The sequence below is a fragment of the Hibiscus syriacus genome, unplaced genomic scaffold, assembly GCF_006381635.1.
Source record: "Hibiscus syriacus cultivar Baekdansim isolate YM2019G1 unplaced genomic scaffold, ASM638163v2 tig00111621_pilon, whole genome shotgun sequence".
In the NCBI taxonomy this organism is placed as follows: Eukaryota; Viridiplantae; Streptophyta; class Magnoliopsida; order Malvales; family Malvaceae; genus Hibiscus; species Hibiscus syriacus.
The window spans coordinates 2285254-2303296 of record NW_024063138.1 but is presented as its reverse complement, the minus strand read 5'-3'; the positions used below and the strand labels follow the sequence as shown (position 1 = coordinate 2303296).

Here is an 18043-nt window from a genome sequence, read left to right as displayed (position 1 = left end):
TTCCAACAACACACTATTCCTTTGAGCAGTAGAGGAACAACTTCTAATCTATCTTCTAAGTCTTGCATTCTCTTTCGTTAAATTTCGCTCACTATCACGTAATTGTCGTAGTAAGTAATTAGCTCGATCTGGCATGCTACCATCATACCATTCAAAATACCTACAATCGTGCTACAATAAGGGGAAAAGGTATATTTATTATCAATAGATATATGCAACAACATTTTATCATTCAAGCTAAATAATACAAAGTAATTATAAACATATTCTTACCAGAAAATTTGAGCAACCGTAATACCTTCTTCTGGGGTTTAAATCGCTCCATGAAATTTCCCTAAATGCCAATTTATTGCAATAACACTTCTTTGGGTCACCGTCGTAGACAAAATCTCGTCGCGAAGCACTAACAATGGTTGGACATGCGAACCTGTCCATTACACAATATCTAATACAACCCAAATAAAAAAAACAACGTTAATTATTAAATTAATTCAAGTGATATTCACAAATCAATGTTCATTTCGAACTAAACCAAATAAAAACTTGAATGAACTATAACTTAATCGAAAACCCATTCGAAACCGGCACATACCCAAAACATTTAACAAAACTAAATCAAAAACCCATTCGAAATTGACGAGATTTCATGGAGTTGAAGGTGAAAGTGGATATGTGATTTCATGTAATTTATGATTCCATTCAAACAAATCAACTTACCTTCAAAATATACGCTTAATTGATTGGTTTGAGGCTGCTGCTTGAAGGAAAATTTGTTCTTGTAGAGGAGATTTGATGGAGTAGAAATTGAAAGGGGATATGCGATTAAAGTTGCGGTTTGATTTGCATTTGGGGATACTTGGGTTTGGGGGAAAATACCGTTTAAAGCGTATATGTATGCTAAACGCGCATATATTTTTTTTTTTAAAAACCTGGATATTTATTTTTGGTTTATTAGCATAATATTACACATAATTATTGAGTAACATACCTGGTTTGGTGGCAAGAGCCATCCCATTTTACGCCCTTGCCCCAGGTTCGAACCCCATCCATCGCGTTATGAGCATTTTATCACTTCTATCAAATATGCTTCCAATGGAAGAGTAACACGTGTCACTTTCTTACTTGCCTAAAAAAATTAACAAAGATCTTATGATTGTCTACAATGATGGCGCCTACTTGTCTTTCACCACGAAAATTGATAGTTATTTTTAATTTTTACGTTAAAACTTAAAGGATTAAATACATGTTTTTCACTTAACTATATCCTTTTTATTGTTTAAGTATTTTTCGGGAAGTTTGTCTCTTTAATTTTAAATCATTATTCTATTTATTTCAAATCTTTAATTCTGTTTAAAAAATCCATTGAACAATCATAACACGCCACGTCAACTTTTATTTTTTATTTTTTATCTAAATAAATAAAAAAACAATTAATAAAATAAAATAAATTAAATACACTACCCAAATTACCCTTCTTCTCCACCACCACCCCCAAACCTCCACCGTAATTTTTTTTATTCTAGCATTGCTCTGGAATGTAAAATGGAAGGGAGATCAATACCGGGCCAGCGAGAAGAGAGCAATACAAAATACATATAATGTTATGGTCTGAGATTTCACGTGAAGTCCGTGAGTTTTGCAAATAACGGGTCGGAGACAGGACTGCAGTAAAGCCTACTTCACCATTGTCATGCCAATAATGTAGCCGCTCCAAATCAATCCTCTGAGTTCGGGCTGTGATTTTGGATGTTTTATTTTTGGAAAGCAATTGTTGTAAATACGATGAGTTGAAGATTAGGGGGTCGAAAAATGGAACCTTTTGTGTCAAGGTACTGGTTTATTTCCTACTTGGGATTCACCACTTTTGTTTCTCTCGTTCCGGTGGTCAGATCAGGGGATGCGGAAGCACTTTTAGCGCTGAAATCGACCATTGATCCTTCCAATTCATTGCCATGGAAATGGACCAATGTATGTGCATGGAAAGGAATCAAGGAATGCTTAAACGGACGAGTTACCAAACTCGTTTGGGAACACTTGACTGGTTCTTTAGATGAACAGAACTTGAACCGGTTAGATCAACTCCGAGTTCTCAGTTTCAAAAGCAACTCCATTTCCGGACGAATACCTGACCTTTCCGGCTTGGTCAATCTCAAATCACTTTTTCTCAACGGCAAAAACTTCACCGGCGAATTCCCAGAATCCATTACAAGGTTACATCGGTTGAAAACCATTGTTTTGTCCGATAATCGAATCACCGGTCGGATTCCGGCTTCTTTACTCAACCTCAAACGGTTGTACACTCTTTACTTGCAAGACAATGAGTTCAAAGGTACAGTTCCGGCTTTGAACCAAACCGGTCTTAGACTCTTCAACGTTCCAAACAACCAACGTCAAATCCCTGTGACCTCAGCTCTGGTTCGGTTCAACATCTCTTCGTTTTATGGTAATATTGATCTTTGCGGCGAACAGATTGAAACCCATGTCGGGCGGTCAATACCGGGCCGGTAGAGGTTTGTGGGGGTTGGGTGGGGAAGAAGGGTAATCTGGGTAGTGTATTTATTTTATTAATTGATTTTTATTTATTTAGATAAAAAAAATTAAAATTAAGAGGTGATATGACGTGTTCTAATTGGTTCGTGGAATTTTTTAACAAAATTAAAGATTTGGGGCAAACAAAATAAAGATATAAAGTTAAGGAGATAAAACGCCTCGAAAAATATTTTAAAAGACAACTCGATAAAAGTTAACGTGATTTAATAGGAAAATATGTATTTAAGCCAAACTTAAAACCAACACAAATATCGACAATATATTTTAAAATAAATTAAATATTTTATAAGTATAACATTTCAAAAATATATAAGGGTAAATTACACGTTTATAATTTAAATTATCGATTTTGGTTTGTTTTAGAATCCAAAATTTTTATTTTTATTTAAAATCATACATAATGTTTAGTTTTTATTTTATTTTAATACACCGTCGTTAAAAATTTGACACATTTAGTACCTAAACTATCAGTTTTAACCCATTTTAATACCTAAACTTTTAATTTTTTTAAAACTTAATGTTAAGTTTTTAACGGACATTAAAATGAAATAAAAATTAAATGTTAATTATATTTTTAAAAATTAAAAATTTAAGTATTAAAATGGACTAAACTTATATTTTAATTACTAAATGCATAGTTTACCCAATATATAAACAGACGAATGGATTGAATGTTTATTTATAAATCGAAGGTGCAAATAATTCGAACTATTCTATGATTTAATAGCGGATTCATAAATAATTCAAACTATAAAATGCAAAACAGCAGATGGGACCCCGAAGAAAAGCTCTGGGGTACTGCTTGGAGCTATCAGGCAATTCCTTTGGTTGGTCTTTCGGAACCAGTTAATGAATAATCTTGAACGCGCCAGACGGCATATGGAACTGACCCCAGCTGCCCGGTTTGTGGAAACAGCGGAACAACTTCGTGTTCAACGGTCAGATTTGGTCCTGGTCTTGGGCAAAGACGATCTGTACCTCGCTCAAGTATGGCCCGAATCATATTCACCGCTCGGCCACTATCCAACACTGGAGACCTCCCCTCACTGATTTCAATGAACTCAATACTGATGGAGCGGTTAACCCCTTAACGACAGAAGCCTCGGGAGGAGGCATCTTTCGAAACAGCGAAGGGAAGTGGATCACTGGTTTTTGCAGGTCCTTCGGTCGCTGCTCCATTCTACACGCTGAGCTGTGGGCTGTGTTGGATGATCTCAACGTAGCCTGGAGACGAGGCTTCAACCGTATAGAAATGGAGATGGATAACCAAGAAGCGGTCAGGATCCTCAATGATCCAGGCCAATCCCATGAACCCACTATCGTTCGCCGTATCCAGAATCTTATCAATCGCCACTAGATAGTTAAGATATCGTACGTCAACCGTGAGCGAAATTGCGTAGCGGATGCCCTCGCTCGGCTTGGTTGTTCGGAAACAATATTGGAACTCGAGGAGCTGCAAGCCTTCTCCAGGGAGACTAGGCAGGGAAAGCAGGATCCACTCACTGCTAAGGCAATCTCTCTTCCTTTGTAACAAAAAAAATATATAAAATTTAAAATTGGAGTTGACACAAATAAAACTTTAAGGTAAATATTATCAATAAAATGAAGGGTATATAAATGGTCTCCGACTATAATACTGTTTTATTAAGTACTTCGAATATTAAAAGTTATAAAATGATAATATGATTATAAAATATTGTTTTATTGAGTCTCTCGACTATTAAAAGTTACAAAATGGTCACCCAACTATTTATATATTCTAAACTCGTCATTTTTCCGTTAAAAAATTGACGGTATTCTAAGTTAAACGTTAATATGCTAATTGTGATATAATATAATCCCAGAATCTCAAACGACTATCACATCCTAGTCATTATGTTAATGTTCAGCTTAGACAGTCGTCAAATTTTTAATGAAAAAGGATAAGTTTTAAAGATAATGAATAGTCGAATGACCAATTTATAACTTTTAATAGTCGAGAGACTTAATAAAACAACATTATATTGTCAAATGATCATTTTATAACTTTTAATATTCAATGGACTTAACAAAACAATATATTATAATCAAATAATCATTTGTGTATTTTATCCTAAAATGAATAACTAATCAACGAAAATTTAAATTTTAAGATTAACACATATCTACCCTATATATATATATATATATATATATATATATATATATATATATATATATATATATATATATATATATATATGAGGATCCAGTCTAATTTTTTGAGATGATAAAAAAATTAAAACTTGTAAAATCAAAGGTTTATTAGTTGTAGAACATTGTGCTAATAACGCAAAGGGAAAGCGTTGAGTCCTGCACGGCCAAACAGTGGTGGATCCAAAAACTCATACATGTATTAATAATATAAATTTTTCATTAAAATAAACACTAATAAAATTTTAGAATAAATACCTTAAATAAAATAAATTATTAACATAAAAATATTAGGCGGAGAGAAGGGTTGTTTCATTGCATAATTGCATGGGGCTTGTGATTCTGGGGCAGCATTGGTAACAAGCAACAAGAGAGGTGGCAGGCATTGCAACTTAAGTGGGGCTCACCATCAACAATTGTCCTTCAACAGGGACGATGCATATTTATAATAAAATTTCCAAACCAATGGCTAAAAGCATTAATGAAGACCGTAACGCTGATTGGTAACCGACATATCCGACTCTGCCCAATTTTCAGCCACAGAAACGAGGACAAATACGAATGTCACTTCTGAGTTTATATGATCATGTTGTTGGCTCTCCAGATCTCAACTTTAGAAGAAACAGACAACAGCCACACCATTTAAAAAAAGAAAAAATAATTTAATTCACCAAAAATACCTTATAATATATGATTTTAACTAATTTTTTTTAGATTTATCAAAATTACCAACTAAATCGTAATACGATCGATAATTCGCAACGCGATCTCCAATATCGTAAATCAATTTCCAGATTCGCAACGCGAACTTCGACTATCGCAATGCGAATATGTAAATCGCAATGCGAACTTCGACTATCGCATTGCGATTTACATATTCGCATTGCGATAGTCGACTATCGCAACGACTGGTGGTATTGCATTTGTTTCTTAAGAATTTTCTCTAAAAAGATAGTATTCTCGCGGACGTATTGAAGACGACCACGACCCGACCCGAGACGAGACGGCGGCGGCGGCGGCGCGCGAGAGTCCCCCTTGTTCTCTATCACTCAACAAGGAAGTGGGAAAGCCAAGCCTTAAATACCATTCTCAATAATGTTTCCAATACTATGTGGGATTCAACATTACCAACACTTGTTTCCAATACAATGTGATTATTCAGGAAACAATTAACAATCATGCACCTTAAAACAACTGAATCAGCAACCAATTGCATTAGTATTATACGATTAAATATGTCATAATTAAAGGCTTGTTAATTGTTTCCTGAATAATCACATTGTATTGGAAACAAGTGTTGGTAATGCTCAATTCTACATAATATTGGAAACACTATTGGGAATGGTATTTAAGGCTTGGCTTTCCCACTTCCTTGTTGAGTGATAGAGAACAAGGGGGACTCTCGCGCGCCGCCGTCCGTCTCGTCTCGTCTTGGGTCGGGTCGTGGTCGTGGTCGTAGTCGTGGTCGTGGTAATACGTGTCTTCGACACGTCCGCGCGAATACTATCTTTTTAGAGAAAATTCTTAAGAAACAAATGCAATACCACCAGTCGTTGCGATTTTGGATTATCGCAATGCGAATATGTAAATCGCAATGCGATAGTCGAAGTTCGCATTACGATAGTCCAAGTTCGCATTGTAATAGTCGACTATCGCATTGCGATTTACATATTCGCATTGCGATAGCCGACTATCGCATTGCGATTTACATATTCGCATTGCGATAGCCGACTATCGCATTGCGATTTACATATTCGCATTGCGATAGTCCAAGTTCGCATTGCGATAGTCCAAGTTCGCATTGCGATAGTCGAAGTTCGCGTTGCGAATCTGAAAACTGATTTGCGATACCGGAGATCACGTTGCGAATTATCGATCGCATTGCGATTTAGTTGGTCATTTTGGCAAATCCAAAAAAAATTGATTAAAATCGTATATTATAAGGCATTTTTGGTCAATGAAGTTATTTTCTCTTAAAAAAAATCCTCAGGTCAGGTGGAATCACGGACAAGCAACGTAACCATTTATTATACGGGCATGCATTACCGGTTGAGAACTCTGCAAATTGCTGAAGGCATTTGAAAGCAACAAATGAGAGAATCCAATTGCTATGGCCATCAAAATATCTTCGTTGGTACAAATGCCAAGACGCAAGACACCATGATCGTCCATTATCACCGACCACCACTCTTAAATACAGGAAATATTAAACCGACAAAGAAAAAGTTTAATAGATACTACCAAGTGATCATTGGCTGTTTTATCTTGCAACTTTCTGCTACATTTTGTCGTTTTTCAACTGCTTCATGAAGAACAGTCTACACTCATTCAAGCAATGACCACGACAGATTCTGATCTACAGCTGCAAATCCAACCATAGATGGAGACAGATAAGATGAAAGAAATATTAAAAACGATAAAACAGGGTTTGAAACACCATTGACAATAGATATTTTCCACTGATACCGTTCTAAGCAATTCCCCCTAGCCTGTCAAAAACAAGAAACCATTGAAGAAATGTGAATATTATGGTCTAATCTATTTGTTTGAAGACTCATTTGCAGAAATATTAGAGATGAAGCTAATGAAAACGTGGTGGATGTAGCTAGCTATGTTATGGAATCTAGATGTTCATTTTCTGTACTTTGGACTTGAACCCAAATAACCCAAACGATCAGCCAACACATTCACATCTTCATCTTTAGTTACTTCGGGTCCTGGTATATCCAACTCTCCTTCAAATCTCTCATTCAATAATTCTTCCCAAAATCCTTCATCGAGTTCGTTGTCATGACTCACTCGATGTTCGAACACATTTCGAGTTTCCTCTTGCTCCCTTCTTGCTCTACCATAGCCTTGCACTTCCAGTGCAAGCGTTTCCAATTCTGTTACGTGATACCCATAATCACCAAATTCTAAAGGTTCAGTTTTAACATGATCCATTCCGGTGCTACCTCGGCTAGATTCACCTACATCAACACCACCGTGTGGATGATCAACCGGCCGCCTCCTTTTCCTAGATATGGCTTCTTCAAGCTCCTTTCTTTTCTCCTTTTGTTGCATTAGCTGCTGGAGAAAACCCGGGTTCTGCATAGCTCTAGCCAAGAAAGACATCATTTGCTGCTGTTTCTTTTCTGTGATTTGCAGCCGTTCTTCCGTGGCCTGAAGATAGGCTCGAGTGGTGAGTTGCTGCTGTCTTAACTTCACCACTTCCATCATTAGAACCTGCTTGTCACGCCTCAAACGGTTGACTTCTCCATCTAGTCCAAACCTGCCAACTTCAAGACAAGGACCGAGAGATTCTTGTGAAGGTGGTGGGGTCTGAGATGGGGTCTTTCTTCTCCGAATGCTCTTTAGAAGATCCTTTTGGCCCCTGAGAAACCCTTCATTCTCAAACTCCCATTTGTCTGGATCAATCTTTCTAAAACCCTGCAGGAAGATGAAAATCCCAAAACTTGAGAAAGAAGAGGCTGAAAACTTGTTTTCTTTTTTTCAATTTCATTGATGATGGAGCTTGGAGACGGAGTAAACAATATTCCATTTACAAGTCTTTCCATCCAAGAATCGCAGAACAAGGTCCCACTTCCAGAAAGAACCACCCGGGGGGGGGGGTGAAAAAGTAGCAACAAAATGACCCAATGAAACTTACCAGAAAGCCTTCAAAGAACATTTTAGCAAAATGGGCATGTGGGAATACAGATCATCGAAGAACAAACTCAAGAATTAATTAAACAAACATATTATGAGGGTATTTCTAATTACTAGCATCCAATAAAAACGAAGATAACAATTTGTGAAGAATCAATATAAAACAAGTGAACAATCAATTTTGTTCCAAGGTGTGGATTGAAAGACTTCCACCTAGCAGCTATGAAGTAAACTAGCATAAAATGAAGAACACAAAAGTTGAAACAATGAATTTTGGAAGAACAAATCCCCAGAAAGACATTTTGAGACAGAAATTTCGAAATTTAAAAATAGAAATTAAGGGCTAAGAGTACTTACATAATTATTGAGCTGCCTAATAAAACTAGAGAAATTATTGTGCTTGAAATATCTAGGGAGCAAATTAGTGGAGAAAGGTCGAGGATCCCATACAATAAAGCTGCTACCTCCTCTGCCCCAGGAAACCATGTGGTTGGTACCGGGATCATCCACCATGTCGAATGTCTTGGTAAGGAATGCCGGCGGCCCTGCATCGTGGAGAGCCTCTATCGGCTGCGGCGGCCCCACCATCACTGTCGCATCATCTTTGGATCTTGAATAACTTGAACTCGGGTACTCTTCCTTTACCGGAAAATATGGATTCATGGTTCAAAAACTCTGCTTTTCTTCCTTCAAAGAAAACGATTGATGTAATTCTTAACTTAGTTTCTTGCTTTGACGATTCCTAAGTTTATTGCTGAAGATTCGTTTGGATCAAACAGCAGAGTTGCCAAAAGGACGATCAAAACTGGGAACAAAAGAATGGGAATTTCCAAACAGGGGATGACGCTTCAAGGAGAAAAATATGAAGCTGAACCCGAAAACTAACAGGAGGATTATAAACTTAAAGTGTAACAAAAGAGGCAAAACGCTTTATGTTCTGGTCGGAGTCCTTTTTGGGAAGGTAGTTTGTGTGCTGGGAGTGGTCGGAGTCCTTTTTGGGAAGGTAGTTGATTTGGTGGGTTAAATATTAATTTTTTTAATAAAATTTAAAATTTGATATTATAAATATAATAAATTGAATTATATTTTAATAAATTGTATCATACTTAATTCAAATTAGTATATTAATAAACTAAACATCGATTGGTCTGAAAAGAAATAAAAGATAAGATAAGAATACATTGTATACGAATATAAAAAGTCTAGATGTTTCTATTTTTTATGTAATTAAATGGTTAAAATTAATTTATTAATTAAAAATAGACAAAAAAACGAATTTGGGGAGCAAAAGAAGGCAAGTTTCTATTTTTTTTATGAAATTAAATGATCAAAATTAATTTATTAATTAAAAATAGACAAAAAAAACGAATTTGGGGAGCAAAAGATGGCAAGTGGAATGTTCCGGAACCTCAATGAATAGCTAAAGCAAAACTAGGCCGGAAACGAGTCGACTTGAGTTCGAGTATTGTTAAGTTCGACTAGATTCAAAAATTTTAAAATAGAGCTCGACTCGGCTCAAAAATTAGCGAGCCTAAAATTTTCAAGCTCCACTCGAATTCGAAATTATGAACTGAAGCTCATAAAAGCTCGAAATGGAAAAAAAAATCTTAAACTTAATTCGAATGAAACCTTAAACTCAAACTTAAACCAACGACGGAACAAGAAGAAACTAATGGGGCCATGCCTCACCCCCAAAAAAATATTAAAATAACGAAAGAGTAAATTATACATTTAGTACCTAGACTCTCATTTTGTTTCATTTTGATATCTAATCTTTATTTTTTTTTCAAAATCATACATAATATTTAGTTTATGTTTCAATTTGGTACCCCTCGCTAAATGATTAACGATGATGTTAAAATCACCATATAAGGTAATACCACATCATCATTGAATTTTTTTAAAAAAAATGCCACATCAACAATTTCTATTAATTTTTTAACGGTAGGGTAACAAATTGAAACCTAAACTAATCGTTCGACATGGTTTTGTAAAAATAAATTTTAGGTTTTAAAATATAATAAAAGTAATAATGTAGGTGTTAAACGTAAAGTTTACCCAAAAATAAAATGTATATATTTACATATCTCTATGTATATTAAATTTGGTCCCTACAAAAAAAATGTGTATAATAAATTATTAATTTGATTAGCTAAAAAAACGTACATATTATTTTAAATTTTAGAAACCACTTAAATATAATTTATTAGAATAAGTTATCATTCGCGTTTTTTTATTAATCTTTTTTAAAATAAATGAAAATTCATTTTACTTTATTATCTCTAATTTTAAAATTCAAAATAGTTATATGTTTTTTAACGTTTGATTATTCATCTTCTTTAACATATTCATCTCAATCAAGTTGTCAAGTATTTAACTTTTCATTTCATTTTAGTTAAAGGTAATTTCTTTAAAAATTATATTTTTCAATTCACTTTATATTTATAGATTTACTAGAAATCTATATTTATTATGTGGGTTCATAAATTTTCATCTTTAAAGATAACAGTTTAGACACAATTCTAGATCACATTGTTATTGATATATTTAATTTTTTAAGAATTTACTTGGCTGTTGAACCAAAGTCATATTAATGGAAGTTGATGGTAGTTAGATACTATATACTATAATTAACTTTTTTATAATTTAGTCCATATAAATAATAGTTTCTTAAATTCAATAAGCGCTTTAAACCCTTGCTGAAAGTTCACATGATGCATGTATGAAAGTTCCATTAGATGATTAGATTACGATTGTTTATGGTTTCTTTCGTGGTATGATCAATATGAAAAGATGACATTATCTATATGCTTGTTTAATGGTTTTCATGAATTTTTTTTTGTATATTCATAGTTTAATCATCCGTTAATGATAACGTATGTTCATTTGTTGGATGTTTATAAAGTACGAATGAGTGAATTGCTGTTTAATCATATTCTAAAATAACCTTTAAATGAGAATTTATATCGAGATTCTAGTGATTAATGTGACAATTAATATTCAAATTGAATCGTCCAGACAGCGTATCGGATGTTACATGGTCCTTAGTAGCATAGACATTCACACAGCCGCATCGCATCTAAAACACGGTGTAGGAATAAACTTAGTAAGAGTAATTGAGAATGGATAATCTGGACTTCAAGGTTAAAAAAAAAGGGGTCCCAAAGCGATAATAAGCTCCAGGCAGATCCAGCCTCAAGGCCCCAGACCTTTTGAAGTAGCCTAAGATCCAAGATTGGGAATTTCGTTTCCTGTACCAAAAGCATGCAAGCTAAACGGATGCTATACAAGAGGAATTTATGTGACATAAAGAAAGGGGGAAAAACCATATTCAAAACCTTGAACTAAGCCGGGCATCCATGGCTCATCCAACATCCACACAAAGTTTCAGGAAGCGATTAACTAGAGTTTTTCTTTTATCATCAGCAAAACGGATCCCAATTGAAGAGCTAATTTTATACACAGAATTTGCTTCACTCTAATATAAAAAGGCCAGAAGTAGAGAGACTTATACCTCTAACACCCTAGGCCAGAACTTCGGTTTATATTTGTGCAAGATACCTCCTCATGAAGGATAAATCGAGGAAGACGGATGGAGAGTCACTTTTAAAATTTCAAATTAGTATCTACATTAAAAATGTGCCCCTCTCTAACATAAATTCTAAGCCCATCCCAACTCCTCACTGTTTGATGAGCGTGTTGAAATGCTACCTTCTTGTTCATAGAATAAAAAGAAAAATAAAAGTCGAAGACCTTGATATACGATGTATTCAAATTCTTTTTCCTTTCATTTTCCATTCCTTCAATTACTAATAATACTTACTATTGCCTTCGATATGAAGGAAATGTGTAGTTGTTAACAAAATCAAATTTAGATTTTCGATCAGACACTGAAAATATAATGCAACAAAACAATTTATTAAAGGTCAGATTTCAATAGGGGTTGTAGCTCAAATGGTAGAGTGCTCGTTTTGTATGTGACAGGTACAGGGTTTGATTCCTTGTATCTCCAACCAATTTTTCATTTTTTGCTTCTGAAGTGAGTTAATGTGTGTCATCGAAAATGAATGACAAGTTAATAAGTTATTTTCCAAACTGAGGAGGTCTAGGCAACAAGTCACGAGCATGGCACCCGATACCGACTTAAGGAGGATGGGCTAGAGTAGTCGTTTTTATGACAATTTTTTTTTTTTTCATATTTTAGATATTTTCTTTGTATTACGGGCGATGACAGTCATTTCTGTGAAAATTTTAAAATTTTGTCTTTAAGATTTTATAAATTTTTATAAATTCCCTTAACATTGAATTTTGTGTGCGTCATTGGTTTGATCCCTCCTCAAACTCTTTAAAAACAATGCAAATGCATTAGGTGGCGTCGAGTCGAGAACATGTACTGAACCTTCTCCCATATGTCGAACGCAGACATACAAATTACTAAACCAGGCAACACAGCAGAGCTTATAGAAAAGTCAAGAAGATACAGCAGTACTGTCTTGCTGTTTATACGCCAGAAATATATATATATATATATATATATATATTTTCTTCACTCACAAGAAATCAACTATGTTTAAATTTGACAGTGGAGATGGGAGAGTGCTGTGCTGGGCATTGGATTCCTCTTCTTCCTCCTCAGCACCAGATCCGTCGTAAGTAAATCTTATCATTATTATTAGAAGGATCTGGGGAAGTAAAATAACACCAACTTTGAAAACAAAACCCAAAAACAAATAAAGTTTAAAAGAAAAGTCCCATCATTTAACAAATACTAAATAAGTAAAGCAGGTGGCAGTTCAATAGAAGAAGTTAGAAATATGGGTCTGATGGCGTCAATATAATATATAATATTGTTTGGACTGTTGGGTGCAAACAGAGCAAACGGCGACCCAAGCTATTTTGGATATCGGCGGTGGCACCTTTGACATCAGTCATTCTCGGAAGCCTTCTCGTTTATCTCACACATGCCGAGAAACACGGCGTTCAAGTGGTAAAACCACCCCCATCTCCCTCCCTTATTCTTTTATTATATAATAACGAAACTAGTACCCATACTTATTTAAATAATTATTTAGTTTTAAAATTTTTAACATTTTAACTCTAACATTTTAATTTATTGTCGAAATAGTCAATTTTGGATTAAGCATGTTAATTGATTTAACGTTCAACGTATATTACTGATGTGATAATTTTATATATACTAAATTAATGATATAATATATATCATGTCATTTAAATTAATGATGTGATATATGTTATATAATTAAAATAATGATATAACATGTTTCACATCACTAATATAAATATATCTTATTATTAATATATATTAACCGGTAGTTAATTAATAGTTTTCATTTAATATAAGTTATTTTAACAAAAAATTGAAAGATTAAAGATTAAAATGTTTTAAAAAAAATGACCATTTAAATAAATATTAGAAATTATTTATCATTATCTCTTTTTGTTTCTGAGATAACATTTTCTCTTATTTTCATTAAATTGAAAAAAATGACGTAGCTTTAGCCTACGTAGAGCTCCTCCAATAATATATATGAAAAAGATTTACCATAATGAAGTGGAACAAAACAGACTAATAGGAACATATTGGACCTCCAGAAAAATTGTTCATAAATGTATTTCCCAGCCTTATTTTATAAGTTGTGTTGGGCCAATCCTAAAAATTGCTTAACCTGAGCTCCCACCAACCTCACTGATTGGACTATTAATTTTCACATTTCTTGTTTTAAAAGAAACTATAAAATGTAATTAATAGAAAATTAATATATTTGTTATCATACTATTTCGTGAAAAGGACCAAGAGCTTGACTTTGTTGCAACGTTATTGATGTGACAATGACAGATAGGAAGCTTGAAGAAAGGGTTGAATCCACCGTCGTTTGGGGATTTTGTATTTACTTCTTCGTATTTGTCAACAGCTGTGAAGACCGGCGTCGTTGCCGGCATCATTGCTCTGGCCGTAAGCTACCTTTTGAATGCCATGCATCGATTTCATTAGTTCAAGGAAAAGACATAAGACTGATTGTGTTTGTTGCTTCCTGTGAAATACCAGGAAGGAATAGCAGTGGGAAGAAGTTTCGCAATGTACAAACACTACCACATCGATGGGAACAAAGAAATGGTAGCTATTGGGACCATGAACATTGTTGGTTCTTGCTTTTCCTGCTATCTCACGACAGGTGGAATCTTGGTGCTGTATTCTTAAAGCCTAACTAGATGGGTTACTTTTACATGATTTGCTAATCGTTGTGGTGTTGATGTATTTTCAGGGCCATTTTCTCGGTCGGCTGTGAACTTCAATGCAGGGTGTAAAACGGCGATGTCGAACGTTATCATGGCGATTGCAGTTATGTTCACGTTGCTGTTCCTAACACCACTGTTCCATTACACTCCCCTGGTAGTGTTGTCCGCCATTATCATGGCTGCAATGCTTGGTCTTATCGATTACGAGGCTGCAATTCATCTTTGGAAGGTCGATAAATTCGATTTCGTGGTGTGTACCGGCGCGTTCCTCGGTGTCGTTTTCGCAAGCGTGGAGATCGGCTTAGTCATAGCGGTACGATAATACACATATGATATATCAGCAAAAAAACACAACAGAACATAAACTTGGTTCCTTCATCTGATAATTCGTTGTGTAATGAAATGAAGGTTGCAATATCTGTGCTGAGATTGCTTCTGTTTATCTCGAGACCGAGGACCTTTCTTCTCGGAAACATCCCGAATTCCACCATCTACAGAAACGTCGAGCAATATCCGACTACAAACAGTGTTCCTGGGATTCTTATACTCGAGATTGATGCTCCAATTTACTTTGCTAACGCAAGCTACTTAAGAGAAAGGTACTTGAGAATTTGATTGCTTGAATATTATCAGACATCATAATTTGATCAAAATGGATTGTTGATCTTATCAGGATCTCAAGGTGGATTGATGATGAGGAAGACAGGCTGAAATCTGCTGGGGAAACAAACTTACAGTATGTTATACTTTACATGAGTGGTGAGTGATTTATGATCCGGCTCGAACTGCAGCCATATTATCTGCAACATTAATGAACAAAAAAGCTATAGGGAATCTCACAGGGGTTTAAATTTTTTTGGTTTCACAGCTGTTGGCAACATTGATACCAGTGGAATAAGCATGCTTGAAGAAGTGAAGAAAACTACTGACAGAAGGGGGATCAAGCTTGTAATGGCTAACCCTGGAGCGGAGGTGATGGAGAAACTGAACAAATCAAAGTTCATAGAAACGATAGGTGAAGAATGGGTATATTTGACAGTAGGAGAAGCTGTTGAAGCCTGCCACTACAAGCTTCATACATGCAAACCAGACTCCACCAATGAGGAATTGCAGATGTGGAATAATGTGTAAAGCTTAATAGATTTTTTGATGTACCAGGAAGAACATGATTTTTCTTCTTTTTTTTCTTTTAAATTAAAGGCCTTGTGCACCCGAGAATTAGGACGCATAGTTTAATTAAGCTTTAGATGCTTCAATCGGAAGTTGGAGGCCTATTTTCCCTCTTCCAAAAATAAGCAAGTTGTAGAGTGATACATATCATGGCAATGAAAGTTCAAAACAAAACGAGTATTAATGAATGCTGTTGACAACTATGTAACCGCATGGAGAAATTTTATTATTTAGTTTTTCTGAACAAGTTCTCAACTAATTCTTGTTGTAAACTCGGAAAAAACTTGAATTTAAACTTGAACAAGTCAAGTTATCGGTCAAGCTGAATTCAAATTGGAATAGACGGAATAGAAATGACAATTTTGCACTAACTAATGAGTACCGATTAGGACAAATGTTGTTCTTCAAAAAAATTGAGTTTAGAAGGTATTTAGTGTAAACAAAATTCAAGCTCAAAATTTGATTGTGTAGCAGAGAGAAAGGAAGAGAGACTGAGGCGCACGTTAGCAGGTCTAACGAAGCCTTATTTCTCCGATGATTCGTCGACGTTTATTTTCGTTCAGCCTTCAAGATCACCTCAACTATTTCTCTTTTCGTCCGTTAAGTTCCATTGTTCAATAGCTGGACTGGTGTAATTTGTTCGGTTTCTCTGAAGATCAAAACCTAGATTTCCCCCCCAAATTCCACGATGGAAACCCGATTGTCTCCTCTCCTTCAGAGATTCTTGAGGATGGAATTTCCGAATGGAAACTTTCCTTAGTGGGTCAGTTCCTGGGGGTTACTCCAAATTTCTCTTCTCTTTAACGGACAGTCGACAAACTATGGAGCAAAGCGCTGCAAGGCTCTCGATTACAGGCCAGTTCAGCTGGAAACAATATCTTCATTTTCTCGTTTACTTCTGAAAATGCTAGAGAATGGGTAATTGAAAATGGTCCTTGACATATGCAAAATAAGCCACTAATCTTTAGGAAGTGGGAACCTAATCTGAAAAGGCTTAGCTTCAATTTGTCTAAAATCCCAGTTTGGTTTCAACTCTACAACATCCCCTCGAATTATTCTCTAGAGAAGGCTTGAGCTACATAGCAAGTGCCATTGGAGTTCCAATCTCCATGGACACTATTACAGCATCAAAAACCAGGTTGGAGTTTGCAAAAGTTTGCATATAAATAGGAGTTAAAGATATAATTCCTAAACGCATTAATGTTGTCCTTAAAAATGGCCAAACAACATCGATCTATGTAGAAGTTCCTTGGCTTCCTCAATCATGTAGAAGATGTAATGTATTTGGGCACACTGAAAAATATTGTTTGCACAACGCTAACCCAAATCCTACTGTACCACAAATCTGGAAAAAGAAGGGAGAAATCTTGCCTAATACTGTTTCCATTCATGTTGGAGGAATAGAAGTTTTACAAGAACCTGAAAAATTAGATATTCATGTCCCTCCAATTACTGCTTCTAATGATCAAATAGCTATGGTTTCAATTGATGTTGCTCATGAATCTATTACTGTTGAAAGTGAAGTTATTGTGATGAGCAAGGAGGTTGTGGTTGAAGTTAATGATTCTGCCAGAATAGAGACTACTGACTTTATTATTGCTGCTGAGAATAAGCAAAAAGATGTTGTTGCATCTGACGTTTCTCAACAGATTGTTGTTGCTGAAAATGAAATTAATTTCTTAAAGCCTGTTGAAGCAACTGGATTGGGAAAAACTGTTCTACCAACTATCCTTAAAAGGGGAAGAGGTAGAAATACAAAAGATAATGCTAAAGCACCTTTTTCAGGTTATAGCAACAGATTTGAATTACTAAACTCAGCAGAGGAGAGTCTAAATAACTTAGAAATTCAACCAAGAAAACCTAGGGTTGCATCATTGGGAGTTGCAGGATTGTTGAAAGAACTCAAATCTAAAAAGAAAGAACATCTTGATAGAGCTAAAGGTCTTATTGTTGGTGTTCAAGGGGGTTCCATGAGATCACGTTCCCAATGATAGTTAGCTTTTGGAACATTAGAGGACTTAACAGTCCTCTAAAACATAATAAAGTGCTTCTTAGAGCCTTTCAAAACAATGTTGATGTTCATTGTCTTTTAGAGACTAGAGTTAAGGTTGACAAAGCAGAGGTTGTTTTCAAATTAAAATTTCAGAATTGGAATATTTGTTCTAATTACGATTATGCTCCCAACGGTAGGATTTGGGTTATTTGGAAGAAGGGTATTGACCTTTCCATCATGCATATTTCTGAT

At 35.1% G+C, this 18043-nt stretch overlaps 2 protein-coding genes across 3 annotated transcripts; one reads left to right on the top strand and one right to left on the bottom strand.

The window, feature by feature from the left end:
- Positions 1–6772: 6772 nt before the first annotated feature.
- Positions 6773–9334, bottom strand: LOC120165900 (heat stress transcription factor A-7a-like). Of its 2 annotated transcripts, none has more exons than XM_039175332.1 (2): positions 8821–9334; positions 6773–8151 (listed from the first exon to the last, which is right to left on the bottom strand). In XM_039175332.1, exons 1-2 carry the CDS (start codon positions 9031–9033, stop codon positions 7354–7356), a joined length of 1011 nt encoding a protein of 336 aa, XP_039031263.1. In that variant the 5' UTR covers positions 9034–9334; the 3' UTR covers positions 6773–7353. The 2 variants fall into 2 exon arrangements, with proteins under 2 accessions (XP_039031263.1, XP_039031262.1); XM_039175331.1 differs by having other exon boundaries at positions 8728–9329.
- Positions 9335–12779: 3445 nt separating this feature from the next.
- On the top strand, positions 12780–15970 carry LOC120166047 (sulfate transporter 3.1-like). The gene is made up of 9 exons (XM_039175434.1): positions 12780–12860; positions 12954–13019; positions 13244–13357; positions 14228–14344; positions 14438–14564; positions 14655–14941; positions 15037–15227; positions 15302–15387; positions 15497–15970. Exons 1-9 carry the CDS (start codon positions 12780–12782, stop codon positions 15757–15759), a joined length of 1332 nt encoding a protein of 443 aa, XP_039031365.1. The 3' UTR covers positions 15760–15970.
- Positions 15971–18043: the final 2073 nt, after the last annotated feature.

What these genes read in the sequence shown, in the direction of transcription:
- LOC120166047 (XM_039175434.1), top strand. Translation starts at nt 12,780, where the DNA reads ATGTCGAACGCAGACATACAAATTACTAAACCAGGCAACACAGCAGAG. An exon ending in CAAGAAGATACAGCAGTACT is followed by an intron (nt 12,861 to 12,953) that starts GTCTTGCTGTTT and finishes TAAATTTGACAG; the next exon opens with TGGAGATGGGAGAGTGCTGT. An exon ending in AGATCGGCTTAGTCATAGCG is followed by an intron (nt 14,942 to 15,036) that starts GTACGATAATAC and finishes AATGAAATGAAG; the next exon opens with GTTGCAATATCTGTGCTGAG.
- LOC120165900 (XM_039175331.1), bottom strand. Translation starts at nt 9,033, where the DNA reads ATGAATCCATATTTTCCGGTAAAGGAAGAGTACCCGAGTTCAAGTTAT. An exon ending in TTAGGCAGCTCAATAATTAT is followed by an intron (nt 8,152 to 8,727) that starts GTAAGTACTCTT and finishes ATCTTCCTGCAG; the next exon opens with GGTTTTAGAAAGATTGATCC.